This window comes from Pistacia vera, unplaced genomic scaffold (genome assembly GCF_008641045.1).
Source record: "Pistacia vera cultivar Batoury unplaced genomic scaffold, PisVer_v2 Contig655, whole genome shotgun sequence".
Taxonomy (NCBI): Eukaryota; Viridiplantae; Streptophyta; class Magnoliopsida; order Sapindales; family Anacardiaceae; genus Pistacia; species Pistacia vera.
This window is the reverse complement of record NW_022196507.1, coordinates 328,170-343,271: the sequence shown is the minus strand read 5'-3', so window position 1 is coordinate 343,271 and position 15,102 is coordinate 328,170. Positions and strand designations below refer to the sequence as shown.

The 15,102-nt window shown below is 36.0% G+C and overlaps 1 protein-coding gene across 1 annotated transcript; it reads right to left on the bottom strand.

The window, feature by feature from the left end:
* Nucleotides 1–4,329: 4,329 nt before the first annotated feature.
* Nucleotides 4,330–5,734, bottom strand: LOC116111959 (myb-related protein 308-like). The gene is made up of 2 exons (XM_031398130.1): nucleotides 5,368–5,734; nucleotides 4,330–5,231 (listed from the first exon to the last, which is right to left on the bottom strand). Exons 1-2 carry the CDS (start codon nucleotides 5,498–5,500, stop codon nucleotides 4,513–4,515), a joined length of 852 nt encoding a protein of 283 aa, XP_031253990.1. The 5' UTR covers nucleotides 5,501–5,734; the 3' UTR covers nucleotides 4,330–4,512.
* Between the last annotated feature and the right edge of the window lie 9,368 nt (nucleotides 5,735–15,102).

Genomic DNA, 15,102 nt, shown 5'->3' with positions numbered 1-15,102 from the left:
TTAGAAAATGTTTTAAAAAAGTGTACCAAATACATTCTCATAATCTTATCATATCCTATTCAGAATAGTTAATATCATATTTCAAATCAACATCAAACGAGGCAGCCAATGAAGATAGAGATAGGTGATTACGATGAGGGTCCATTCAATACAACTACACAACAAAAGGATCGATCTATGTATGGTGAAAGGAGCAATGCTATGCTTACAAGTTGTAAGCATAGCATTGGTTATAACTGAGTTATATAAGTTGGTTGTAAGTTACAACCAAATTATATAATTGAGTTATACAATTAGACAAAAAACAAAGAATATAGTAGGGTCCGTTTGTTTTATTATTTTAGATAGGATTTTGGGAATAATATTGGGTTGCTGAATAGGGGAGTATTACGAGGTAAAATTTAAAAATTTACAAAAAGAAAAAGCCCCTAGGTTTGCTAATTTAACTAAACACCCCAATATATAAAATTTTTGTAAAATGACAAAAATACCTCCACCACCCACAGTGCCAGATTCCGGCCACCACCGCCAGAATCTGGCCGGCAAATGTCGTTACAACGCAGACTGGTTGGATCGGTGGGTAGGGCGTTGATATTGCCATCGTTGTCGGTCAATGATGGCCATTTCTGACGGTCAGATCGGTGAATTACAGGTCAGTTCCAATCGTTTGTAGGCTGTTGTGATAGATTTCGGCTACCACCGATGGTAGTTGTCAGAATGTGGCAAGTATGGGTAGGTGAGAGTTTTTTTTATTAATTTTTAAACTTTTTTCTAGGGTTATTTATGAAATTAATAAACTTAAGGGGTCTAAAAGTAATAAAAAAATATACTAATATTTTTCAAATAATAAAACAAATAATATTTGGGGAATATGATTGAGAATATGGGTAGAAATTATGTGTCAAACGCATCCGTAATTATTTTACATAAATTTTATATAATTTTTGTTTAATTGTATGATTAAGTTGTAAGCAAATTGTTATTAACAGTGGAAGTTTATCTCTCATTTATCATTTTCATTCCTCTCTTTACATCAAATATAGTACGAAAAGTTGTAATTATTTGTGAATGTCGTACTATTATTTAACCAATAATGCTAGGGACACCGAAAAACCTGCACCGAAATTTTGTACCGGCCTACGTGTAACACGTTTCTGATTTTTTTAACAATTTTTTTCTAGTGAACGGCCGTCCATCAAATTTGGACGACCGTTCACTCACATGGACGCCCGTCCATATTATATGGATGGATGTCTATATACAAGGGACGGGCGTCCCCATGTAAAGGACGCCCGTCCTTCATTAAAATACAATAAAAAAATAATTTATAAACATTAAGACTGCCGTCAATAAATTTTGGACGGCCGTCTATTACATTTGGACGGGCGTTCATTATGAATGGACGCCCGTCCATACTCTTCCTTTTTTTTTTTTTTCTTTTTTTCTTTTTTTTTTTCTAAAAACTAGCTTTCTCCTAAGTGGCTCTGAAATCAGTCAGGCCGCCTTTAATCCCTACGGAGGATGAACAGAAGAAGCAAGAAGAAGGCTTCTTTGGATCCTTTGCAAAGCTTTTTGTCAACACTGAATCATCTGCTATGGAAATTTTGAGAGGAATATTTCCAGATTTTAGGAAGAAGCCACTGAACCATCAATATCAAAGCCTATACCAGCACCCTCAACAGCAAAAGTACTCAACTGCTTGGCCTGTACAAGACAGCTTTGTGATCCCAGATGAGGACGAGCCACCTTCCATTGATACAAGAACTCCCACTCCACGAAAAACTTGTACTTTCATGTCCAAGGATGCAGAAAAGATCCAGCAACTGCGGCAAAGTCGAGCTAATAATAATAATAATAATAATAATAATAATAATAATAATAATAATAATAATGTATTCTTATCTTAATCAGTATTGAGTATGGAGATGTATAGGTCCATATGCATATCTACATGCATTTACTTAAAACTCTGATTAGTTAAAAGTCGTGGGCAGTTAATAGATGATCAGAGAAGAAGAACAAGAAGAAGAAGAAGAGAAGCGAAAGTGTAGAAGTTGAGCAGTTTTTTTTTTTTATTATTATTTTATGGACACCCGTCCAAACATAAGGGACGGGCGTCCCAAATGTTTATAAAAAATTTTATTGTATTTTATTTATGGACGGGCGTCCTTTACATGGGGACGCCCGTCCCTTGTATATGGACGTCTGTCCATATAATATGGACGGGCGTCCATGTGAGTGAACGGCCGTCCAAATTTGATGGACGGCCGTTCACTAGAAAAAATTGTTAAAAAAATTAGAAGTGTGTTATACGTAGATCGGTACAAAATTTCGATGCAGATTTTTCGGTGTCCCTAGCATTATTGTTATTTAACACGGTATTAATCCTCCGCACAAAAATCAATTTAATATCATATACCATATGCAGGTGACATCAGAAAAAAAAATTTGTGGACACGATGGTTGGGTTTGAGCTGTGATTCATGGTGGCGGAATCAATCTCACTCCAAATCTTCCATACTGCTTTCCGACAGCGACATGCACCATGCACGTTTTCATTCAACTCCCACTCTGTCTCTGTCTCTGTCTCTCTCTCTCTTTCCCTATCTGTGTATAATATATACATAAATTGGTACTGATATTATTTTGGAAAAGATGAAGTCATCTAGTCAAGTGTGGCATTTTTGAGGAAAAGAATGGCATTTTTCAAATGTTTGATTATATGTAAATTTTATAATTTATCATATATTTTTTATTTAACTACATAATAAAATATCTCTTAATCGTGAATAATAGTTTTAATTATGTAATTTTCTAAAAAAAAAAAATCTGAAATCCATTCTACACTCTTTTAATTTCCCTTGTTTTTATACCTCTCATCTTCTATTTTTTAATATACTTTTTTCTTAATTAATGATATTTTCTAGTATAAAAAAGATTGATAATATGTATTTATATTTATATTTAAATTGTAAAAAAAATATTTTATAATTTTGCCATTGAACTCTTTCAAAATTCAATTGACACTTTAGTTGTAAGGCGATTAATTCAGATGCCATTAAAAGTTTAATAAAAATATAATAATGTAAAAATTGGGTTTCCAGAAGTCAGGAGTTGTCAAACGCATCACTATCATTCATCTACCAGTTAACAAGCAGACGTTGGTCACGAGCTCATCTAACTACACACAACCAAAATAACAAGCCCTTGTCAACAATAGCTGGAAAATAATAATACGAATAATAATGATAATATTCATAGATTAACATGTCTTTATCTTACTTGAAGTATAGCTTTACCAATTTCCAAGTGCGATCTAAGCAAAAGTTTCAATAATGAAGAAGTGAATTAGGAAATGATTTGGGTTTTTCCAATTCAAAGACACGATTCAATTTGGCTCAAGATCCGAATGTATTCCTTATTAGTGGCAAAATGGGAAATTGAATAGACTTATACATCACCGTAACCAATTCAATCAGTGGTCCTAAATCCTAATTCTAATGTGTGATTTAATTGATTGATCACCAAACTCATTTCTTGATGAGCTTACAATCATTACTTAAAAGTCAAAACTGTGTTTTAAACGATTAAGTGAAGCCTTATTTATATATATTATTTTATTTATAAGATTTTTTTTTTAATTATCTGGAGTGTCCAGGCCAACTTATGCGTATCTCAATTAATTCATTGGAACACTGGAACTGCCAGTCGGGTAAGAGGCCCAATGATCACCTCTATTTGTGTCTGGGAGAATTTTATTCATAGGATTTTCTCAAGGAGAATTTTGAATATTTCTTAATTATTATATCAAAATTTCTTTATTAATCGACCTTATTCTCTATCATAAGAAAAACATAAATAGTCCTCGAAAATAACATAGGGTTGCCATGTTTTTAAATTTAAGGGTATAGATAAAGCTTTCAAAGTAATTTAAATTGAAGAAATTAATAAAAATTACTTAATTTTTTTATTTGAATATTGTATTAGAAAACTCACCAAAAAATTTGTATATAAATAGTGGTGTTAATTTAAATTTTTTAAAAGTATACTCTCTAGATCTTGTTTCAAAGATACTGGGATAAAAGAATAAGCAGGTCCCCAGTGATTATATGTATAAATTCAGATTATAAACTATTTTAGAATGAGACAAATTGTTCTAAAGACAATAATTTGTCAATCTAAAGTATTATTATATTTCATATATTGCTCAGTTTCTATGCCAAGCAATTAAACACTATTGGATTTTGTTTCATTAAAAAAAAAAAAGTTTACCATGAAAGCAAAACATAACCATATAAATTACCAACGACATATCATAATCACTATCACTATCACTATTAACAATCATGATTTTATTTATTTATTTATTAAATACATAAACGTTGGCTGGAACTAGAAGGTAAGCACGTGAAAAGCTAACAGGATTAAAACTTCTATGGAAGAATTGAATTCCTTCCACCAACCGATACATCAGCATGCACAAGCCCACTAAATGTTTTTTTCTATTTTTTTTCAAATTAATAATGACTCCGCAAAGGAATCTAGCTGCACTTGGTCATCTTCATCCTTCAATATCTGTAGATATTCTTCGTAAAGCTTCTCTAACGTGTTTTCACCGGTGAATACCTGAGATATTTGGTACTCAAAATCACTTCCGTTGACTATGTCGTCATCGTGATCGCCCACGAGAAATCCAGCTCCATGACCATTATCACTATCTTTGAAACTGCAACAAGGAACTTCTGTACTGAATTCTCCATGGCCATTTGAAACAGTACTGAATAAATTATTGAACTTAAAACTTTCATTTATTGGTAATACGAAAGAAGTAACTCTGATGGGCTTTGGGAGATGGACCTTGTGCTTTTGTGGCTCCACAGTTGGTTTGGTCTTATTTTTATAATTCTGGTTCTTTTTGTGGTTATTGTTCTTGCTATTTCTTCTCTTCCTTGCATCTTGAGTAACTCGGTCATCTGATAATTTCCTATGGGTGTTTGGGTCGGTTCCTTGGTTTCTAAGTCTTTTGCTGAGATGAGTGTTCCAATAATTCTTTATCTCGTTATCGGTTCGACCGGGAAGCCTTCCTGCAATGAGAGACCACCGATTTCCAAGTAACGCATGCAATCTGATAATAAGATCTTCCTCATCAGGAGTTATGTTCCCTCTCTTGATATCTGGTCTTAGATAGTTCATCCATCTTAATCTGCAACTCTTTCCACATCTAAGAAGCCCTGCACAACCGAGAAGATCCATATATTAATATAAGCCCCAATAATGAAAAAATCAGCGAGAGAAAGGAATCTCCCACCCAAATGTGACTCAAATAATCAAGAAGGAATAGAAAATGAGTAGTAGTGATGAGATTACCAGCTTTTTTAGGCAAGGATCTCCAGTGGCCTTCACCATGTGCTTGGATGTATTTGGTAAGCAAAGTGTCTTCTCTTGGAGTCCACGGACCTCTATGCAAGCCAACCTTAGAACAACAGGGAGCCCTTCCCATTTTTCTGATAGAATATCCCAGGAGAGAGAAAATGAAAGAATTGATTAGACGAGCAAAGAATAGGATCCAGTGACTGATGCTTCTATCAAGTACAAGAAATGACAATGGCGGCCGTCACCATATAATCGGACTTATAAGATTCTCTTCCTTGCAATACTTAGGGAGAGTTTCTAAATAACCGCCATGGTGACTTCATAATTAAGAAGGGCAAGTCTGCCTGCAAATCTCTAAAGGAAAGTGGGATATGTTACGTATTCATAAAACATAAGCTATTTATACTATCAAATTGTACAGTTCTTCTCACCATTTTACTTTACTTTCATGAACTGCACACTTATCTCAACGACTCTTCTTGCTATCTGCCATTCCACTGCATGCAGATACCTTAATATATAGTGAACAGTTAGTCTTTAATAAATTGAATAGTTTTAAATCTAAAAAATATATCTAATAATAGAAACATATCTCTTCATTAATCAATTCCAAAATGATAGCCCACAACACACCACAAACAAGAATGGTAATGGTAGAGTTAATGAAAAGTAAATAATTTCTCCTACACTCAACCTTGTGCTTGGTGCATATAGTTCTGGAGTGGTAATTAACACGTGTGAGATCTGACATAATTCTACATCTCTATCCAGAGTCTACTCCACAAGTCTCTGCAGCCTATGATTACATTCAGGTAAATCAATTGTATTGTACTTCTAAATTGTGTTTTACTTTTCCCAAAATTGAAATACAGTTTCCCCTTTCAATTTTGGGAAATGTAAAACATGATACATTGAACAATATTGGACCAGAAAAAAATGCTGCGGTTGGTTACAAAATTAAGTTCCAATCATTAGTAAACACGGCAATATGGCTTCTTTGTCTGTGTGGTAACAGCGAACATTTCCTAAATATTTTTCCCCTAAACTCTGCCAACATTCAACGCTTAGTTTAGATTATATAATATTTTATTATAAGAGTATATTATATTAACAAAAAAAAAAGATTATCTTGAAAATTATTAAGAATGTTTAAAAAATATATTTAGTTGGTTTGAATAAATTGATGAATAATATGTTTAATTGGAAGGATAAATGGATGGGTATGTTATATAGATTATTAAATTGCTCTTTTTTTTTAAATATTAATATAATAGTATTTTTATTATTATTTTTTGAATCATTTCCTTTAACTCTCAACATTTGAAATTTTGCTAAAACATCACAGCCATATAAAACTTTAATTTGTAGCAAAATTACCCCCACCCATCCGAAGTCATTACTGACAGCTAGCCACCATCACCGACCGTTGCCGGAAGTCGACAGAATGGTGCACGATTGACCGTATATGGCCGACCGTGCGTCGACAAAGCTAGAAATGGTCATGGATCACAAACCCATGACCTTTTCACGGTCAGATCTATAGCCATTTCATGGCCAAAGGTGTAGCTGTGAAACGGCCACCGATCTGGCAATGAAAAGGCCAGATCTTTGGCCGTGAAATGTTGCAGCATGACCACATCTTTGGCTATGAAACGGCCATGGAAACACCAGATCTGGCCGTTTCCGACGCACGACCGGCCAGATCCCGTCGGTCGTGCACCATTACAACGATTAACGCCAGCTGCTGACGGCAGTGAGTCACGGCCAACGGTGGTCTTGGGTGGTTGGGGGTATTTTGTTAACTTTTAAACTTTTTTTGTGGTTGGGGTGTTTTAGCTAATTTCTCAAATGTCGGGGGTTGAGAAATTGTTATTTAGTAGACATTTAAAGACAATTATATCCGAAATAGTTTTTAATTAAAGGCAAAATAAGAAGAAAAATCATATCATTCCGATAATGTTTTAATAACAGTCTTTAGTAAGGTAATAAGATTACCCCCCACATTACCAATAATAACCGCTATTTACAATAAAAGATTACGAAAAAAGATTATAATAATATTTTATTACTTATAAACAAAATACAAAAATCTTACCAAATAAACTAATATTACCCGTTATCTTATTTACGCCATCCAAACTGCCCTCAATATTATATTGTACCTCGATATTGGGCCCTTTTCACTTGATGTGATTTGTGATTTATGAGTGCCTGGAACACTTCCACTGACATTATAATTTATACACATGTCTCATGTTCGTACACCTACCTTCTACCTGTCTATTAAGGCAGAAGTCACTGAGGGAAAGGTGATAGTGAGGATGCCGAGCTTAGCATCAAGGCAAGGTGGTTTGGACTCGACAGTGAGTATAGGATCTTAAATGTTATAACTTAGACGCTTCGTAATAACCTCACTCTCCTGCAAATTTGTAAAGTATGGTTGCCATTTGGTATAAAAAAGAAAAACAAAAGGCATCTAGTATTTGGGAAGTGACTGAAACATGTATACAACTCACAATATTAATGTTCTTAATTATGCTCGTACGTATGCCTTCCTTTTTTCATCAATCCTTTCCGCAACTTAAGGTAAAAAGTTAATGTTGTGTGAATATGATCTCATTTATAAGAGTGAACTAATGGGCAAGCATTTATGTGTTGCATCATTTGATAAAAAACGATAATAGCTAGTAGATGGTCCACTCTCCTTTACTGTAATTTGAATTTGAATAATACTACACATACATCATTTCACATACAACATTATATGACAAGATATGATTGGCTAATTTAAAGTTAAATTTTAACTTTTTAACTTTAAATTAACCAATCATATTTTATCACATAATATTATATAAAAATAATGAATGTGTAGTATTATCCATTTAAATTTTCAGCCACTTGAACTTAATTATTGAGTCTTGGACTTTCAAAGCCAACCTGCACTTGAGAGAGAGAGACGGAGACCTGCCACCGCAGCCTTTGTCAACATCTAATGCCCACTTAGAAGGAGAAAGTATTCACTTACGTGGTCAAATTTTAATAAGACTTACAAAAAAAGAATACAATAAAGATAGGTTCATAATTCAATCTTATAAATTTTTTCTCACATTTCTACCGTAATAATTCATAATTGATCAATTCGTAATTAGACAGATAAAACCCGTAATGAACAGATGAGACATACTTATGAGGTGACCAATTATGAACTGTCATTTCAATATTGTAAGAGAAAATTTGTGATATTGAATTATAAGTATAGTATTATCTAAAATAGTAATAACAAAGTAATGTTATTGTAACTCGTTAAACCCTTTATAACTCAATTATTAAACACAACGAGTGCGTTTGGTTCATTATTCTGGATAAGATTTTAGGAATAATATTGGGTTGTTGGATAGGGGAGTATTACGAGGTAAACTTTAAAAATTTATGAAAAAACCCTTAGGTTTACTAATTTAATTAAAGACCCTAATATATAAAATGACAAAAACACCCTCACCACCTACAGTGTCAGATTCCGGCCACCACAGTTGGAATCTGGCCAAAAAAATTTGTTACAACACAGACCGGTTAGATCTGTGCCGTAACACATCGTTATGGCCTTTTCCGGTCAGATCCACAATAGGTCAGATCAACCATGGATCTGGCTGGCAAAGACCAGATTTACGGCCAAATGTTGTCGTCGACGACTGAAAAACGTCAAAAGAAGTCCATCTTTGGCCATCGCTGCCAAATGTTGCCATCGACGATCAGAAGACGTCAAAAGAAGTCCATCTTTGGCCGTCAGCGACGGCCAAAGATGTGGCCGTCATTTTTGGTCAACGATGGCCAAAGATCTGGCCTTTTTCGGCTAGATCCGTGGTGGATCTGGTGGAAAAAGGCCAGATCGGTGAACTTCCAGCCATTTATGGTAGACAGGTAGGCCGTTGTACAGATTCCGGCTATCACCGACCGTGGTTGTCGGAATCTGGCAAGTATAGGATGATGGAGGTGTTTTTGTTAATTTTTAAACTTTTTTTCAGGGGTATTTAATGAAATTAATAACCTTATGGGGTCTAAAATTAATTAAAAAAATAGGGTAATATTTCTGGAATAATGTGCCAAACATTATTTGGAGAATAGGATTAGGAATATAGATAGAAATAGGGAACCAAACGCACCCAACATTATTTTACGGAAATATCTCTACATAAAATTTCTATATCTAATTCTTCAAAATCAAAAGAAACTCATAGTCTACTAACCAACATCCCATCATGTCAATTAATAGACCTAATCTTTGACCTTAGCAATATCTCTGCATCGAAATCGAAATGCAAATAAATTAATGTATGAACTCATTTCAAATTTAAAAACCATACCCCCATTTTCTTTCCACATGCGTAGTGATTGATCAAATGGAAGTTAATTAAATAATCAAGCAAGAATCCCAAAATTAAATAATTACTGATAGGTGAAGATTTAAAAACTTGGAATATTTGATTCCATTACAGATATGGACATTTAGCGAGGGTCATTATTCATTAAGAAAACAAATGCCTTGATATTGACATTCCAACTAATTAAACTTTCAACGGCTTAGCCTCTTTGCAAAGTCCCTTTCGATTATCCCCACACAAAAGTAGAAGAAGAAGAATAAAGATGGATGGCCAAAATCAATTATTTGTTTAGATTTGAAGTTTGGGATGATGTATATACTTCTTCTAATCACTTTTTAAATATCTGAATGTTAAATCATAAAATTATCATTTGTTTTGTTTTAAAAGGCCTAATTAAATCCAAACTTAGGAACTATATAGATAGAGTGAACAGAAGGTGGAAAAGTGGTACAGACAAAGGGTATGAAGGTGAGCACTATTCAAAATGACCCACAACATGTGTTCTCATTGTTCTGATTTATAAAAGAATGAAGATTACAATGGTTCCAATGAACAATTTTCCCACGCTTTATTGATGTAATTTGTGCTTACTTATATACACAGCTAGGAAAAACTATTTACGGCAATGTACATCAATTTAGCTAAAATTATGCAACAGTTACAGATATGCACCAGTTACAAAAATATACAGACTTGATTGTGAATGATCTTGCTTGATTGTAGGCTAGATGTGCTCTGCTCAATCTTGACCTTGATTCTTGCAATCTGTCTTTATACGCCCCCGCAAGATTGAGTTCCATCAACAAGCCCAATTTTGTTTCTCAAAATTTCTGTTCTCTGTCTGGACAATGGTTTTGTCAACAAGTCAGCCAATTGATCTTGGGTATGAACATGTCTAACTTGGAGAGAGCCACGTTGAACAAGATCACGCACAAAATGAAGATCGATTTATATATGTTTCATGCGTGAATGTTGAACCGGATTAAAGTTTAGGTGCGTAGCACCAAGATTATCACACAGTAGCGAGGGGGCAGCTTTTAGTGGAAAACCCAACTCATGAAGAAGAGCAAGAAGCCATATTGTTTCAGATGCCGCATTTGCAAAAGCTCGATATTCAGCTTCGGTGGTAGATCTTGCAACTGCTCTTTGTTTCTATAAGCTCCATGAAATGGGATTTGAGCCTAAGAAGCTGATATAGGCAGATGTGGAGGTACGATCATCAACATTTCCAGCCCAATCGGCATCGGAATAGGTAACTAAAGCTGGAGGTCCATATTTGGTGAGCTGTATACCATGGAAAAGAGTTTGCTTTAAGTAGCGTAGAAGCCTTTTTGTTGCTGCGAAGTGAGTGGAGGTAGGCTTGTGCATGAATTGAGACAATTTATTGACTGCGAATGAAATATCTGGACGGGTCAAAGAAAGATACTGCAGGCTGCCAATAATTCTTCTATATTCCGTGCTGTCCACATTGGCTGTGCCATCAAGTAACTTGAGTGACTGAGTTGTGGAAAGACGAGTGGAAACATCTTTGGCGCTGCTCATGTTGGTATTGGACAATAGCTCTCGAATGTACTTGTGTTGTGAGAGAAAAAAGGCCTGCCTGAATAGGTACAACTTCCACACCTAGGAAGTAATGAAGTAGACCCATATCCTTAAGAGAAAAACGATCTCCCAATTGCTTGATAATTGAAGCCACAAAAATTTTGTTATTTCCTGTAATCACAAGATCATCGACATATACCAAGAAATAACAAATTACAGAATCCTTTCTATAAATAAATAAGGACGAATCAGCTATAGAATTTTCAAACCCAAGCTCAAGTAGTGCATTTTTCAGTGTATTGTACCAAGCCCGAGGGGCTTGTTTAAGCCCATATATTGCTTTTTGGAGTCTGCAAACATGATTGGGTTTAGATGGATCTTTGAACCCCGGGGGTTGCATCATAAATACCGTTTCAGACAATGCACCATGTAAAAAGGCATTATTAACATCCATTTGCCTTAACTCCCAACCATTCAAAACAGCAATAGACAAAACTGTTCTAATTGTGGCTGGTTTAACCACTTGACTGAAGGTTTCTTTGTAATCAAGCTCAGGACGTTGATTATAGCCCTTTGCAACTAAACGGGCTTTGAATCGATCCACTGACCCATCAGATTTCCTTTTTACCCGGAACACCCACTTGCAGCCCACTGGATTACAATTCAGAGGAGGTGGCACTAAATCCCAAATGTCATGTTTCATGAGAGCTGTAAGCTCATTTGACATAGCATCACGCCACTGTGGTTGAGACAAAGCCTGACTCACACAGGTTGGTTCAATGGACTCAGGGAGTGGATGTTTAGACACTGAATTAAGTTGTTTGGGTTTAAAAATTTTGTTCATAGACCAAGTGGTCATTTGGTGAAGGCGTTGAACTGGTGGTGGATATGGGTTTTGAGCAGTCAGATTTTGGAAAGTTTCAGCTTGTCCTAGTGGTTGTGAAACAGATGAGGGATGAGGAACCAGTGAGTTGGAATCATTCACACAAGGATGCGAACTAGAACTAGGAGATGATGAATTCAAATTCAAGGAATTATGATTTAGATTTTCAGATGAAATCTGAAGCAAAGAAGAAGAAGAGTTGAGCAGATTACCTGAGGAGACTACGTCAACGGCATTTACACCTTCCGAAGTTGTGGATGAGGGCAGTAGAGCAGATGGCATCGACAAGGACACGGGCGTGACTTGGGCATCAAAGAACAAAGAAGTATTTGGGGTTGGTGGTGTGTGGGTTTTCGGGTTTGAAGAAGACACAGTGGGAGTGTTTGGTTCATCAAACAGAACATGCCTAGAAGTGTAGATCTTTTGAGTTTTGAGGTCAAGGCATTTGTAAGCACTTTGGACTTTAGAGTATCCAAGGAACACACAAGGTGATGATTTTGGCTGTATTTTGTGGGTGTTATAGGGCCAGGTAAGTGGGTAACAAAGACATCCAAATTTTCTCAATTTGAGATAATTTGGTTTTTGACCAAAAAGAGCTTTAAAAGGGGAAATATTTTGAAGAAGAGGAGTGGGTTGCCTATTGATTAGATAGGATGCTGTTTGAAAAGCATGAGGCCAATAGGAAAGAGGTAACAATGCATCATGGAGAAGAGTGAGACCCGTTTCAACTAAATGACAGTGACGATGCTCGAAAACACCATTTTGTTGTGGGGTGTGTGGGGCGGTGGTATAATGACCAATACCATTGGTCAATAAAAATGGTTTTAAAGCAATGAATTCGCCACCATTATCAGAGTACAAATTTTTTATTTTGGTTTGGAAGCGTGTTTTGACAAATTTTTTAAAGTGAGGAAAAATAGTAGATACCCCGGATTTGGTAGCCATTGGATAGAACCACATATATTTTGTGAAATGGTCAACCAATATGAGATAATAATGAGATCCGTCGACTCCAATATAATGTGCGGGTCCCCAAACATCAGTGTAAATAAGTTCAAGTGGTTCATGACTTTGAAGACTATTTGAATGAAAAGGTTGTTGATGTGCTTTATTGATGGAACAAGAATTACACAATTGAGAAATTTTATTTGTTTTGGCAACAGGAAGAGAAATTGTTTTAACAAGATGTTGGACTATTCGAAGAGATGGATGCCCAAGACGCTTGTGCCACCCATCAATGGAGGTCCGTTCATGCACATTAGCAACCATTTTGGAGGGGGAAGACATCATTGATTTCGGGAAGGTGTAAACACCGTTTTCACATTCTCCTCGAAGTAGAATCGCCCCCGTGATCTTGTCCTCCACAAAGAAATGAAATGGGTGAAATTCAACAAAAACATTATTTTGTTTGGTGAGATGATGAACGGAAATTAAATTTTTAGAAAGATTTGGAACGCAAAGAGTATCACTTAAGATAAAGGTGCGTTTGGGTGAGTGTAATTTCAAAGAACCAATGTGAGAGACAGTCAAACCTGAACCATCACCAAGAATTACTTCATCAGTACCATCATATTCAGAGTGAATGGATAAATTTGCAAGATCACCTGTTATATTGTGAGAGGCTGCTGAGTCCATGAGCCATGATTTGTCTTTTCCATTAGAAGAAGTGATGCAGTTGGCTGTAAATTCATTGGACTGTAGCTGAGGACAATATTTTGCAGTATGACCCATTTTCTCACACAACTGACAGCAGGGCGTGTAACGTTTCTGAGTGTTGTTATGCTTACTAGATCCATTATTAGGACGTCGGCCATCACGTTGGTGACTATTAAATGGACGGGTTGGGATTTGGCCTTGGTTACGTTGATACCCATTTGGTGCATAAGAAGTCTTTGAAAAGTCACCTCCAGAAGAAGACTTGCCCTTAGTTGTGTAATTAGCCGTCATCACCATTTGCTGAGTAGCTATCTCCAAACGCCGAAGATAAGATTCATGACCAACCAAGAGATCGTGCAGCTCTTCAAACACAGCTCTTCAAACACCAGGGACTTCTCTCGTGCTCGGATTGGTGCAGCAATCTCCCAGAAATCCGATCCTAACCCGTTCAAGACATAGAGAGTTAAATTGTCATTGGAAATAGGATGATCAATAATGGCGATTTCATCAGCCAAGGCCTTCACAACATGAAGATAGTTTGTGATCGATCGATTGTCGCGCTGGATTAAGGTGAGCTCCTCCTTTAACTGCATGGCACGAGTGCGTGATTGGTTAGCATATAAGGTTTTTAGTTTTTTCCAGGCTTCATATATGAGAGGTCTTTGCCGTAGCAATGAGTGGTGTGATTGACAGAGAGGTGGAGGCTAGAAGGGCACTCAAAAGAAGTTTATCCTGTCGGATCCAGTGGGTCTTGCATAGCTTTTCAGCGGCAGTTGCAGTGGAAGAGGGGCACAAAGAGGTGCCCTCGACATAGTCGAGTAAATCATAACCGATGAGGAGTGCTTTAAATTGAGCACGTCATTGAGGGAAGGTGGAGGGAGTTAATTTTTCATTGATTTAGGTAGTGATATTGAGAGCAATGAGTTGTTTGTCTGTTGCGGAAGGAGGTTGGGTGTTGAGGGTAAAGGTTGGATTTTGATCAGAGGAGGAAGACATAGTGGAGATTTGGATCGTTGACTCGTTAGAGATCGACACTTCTGATACCATATAAAAGAATGAATATTACAATGGTTTCAATGAACAATTTTCCCACGCTTTATTGATGTAATTTGTGCTGACTTATATACACAGTTAGGAAAAACTATTTATGGCAATGTACATCAATTTAGCTAAAATTATGCAGCAGTTACAGATATGCAGCAGTTACAAAAATATACAAACTTGATTGTGAATGATCTTGCTTGATTGTAGGCTAGATGTGCTCTGCTC

What these genes read in the sequence shown, in the direction of transcription:
- LOC116111959 (XM_031398130.1), bottom strand. Translation starts at nt 5,500, where the DNA reads ATGGGAAGGGCTCCCTGTTGTTCTAAGGTTGGCTTGCATAGAGGTCCG. An exon ending in ATCCTTGCCTAAAAAAGCTG is followed by an intron (nt 5,232 to 5,367) that starts GTAATCTCATCA and finishes TCGGTTGTGCAG; the next exon opens with GGCTTCTTAGATGTGGAAAG.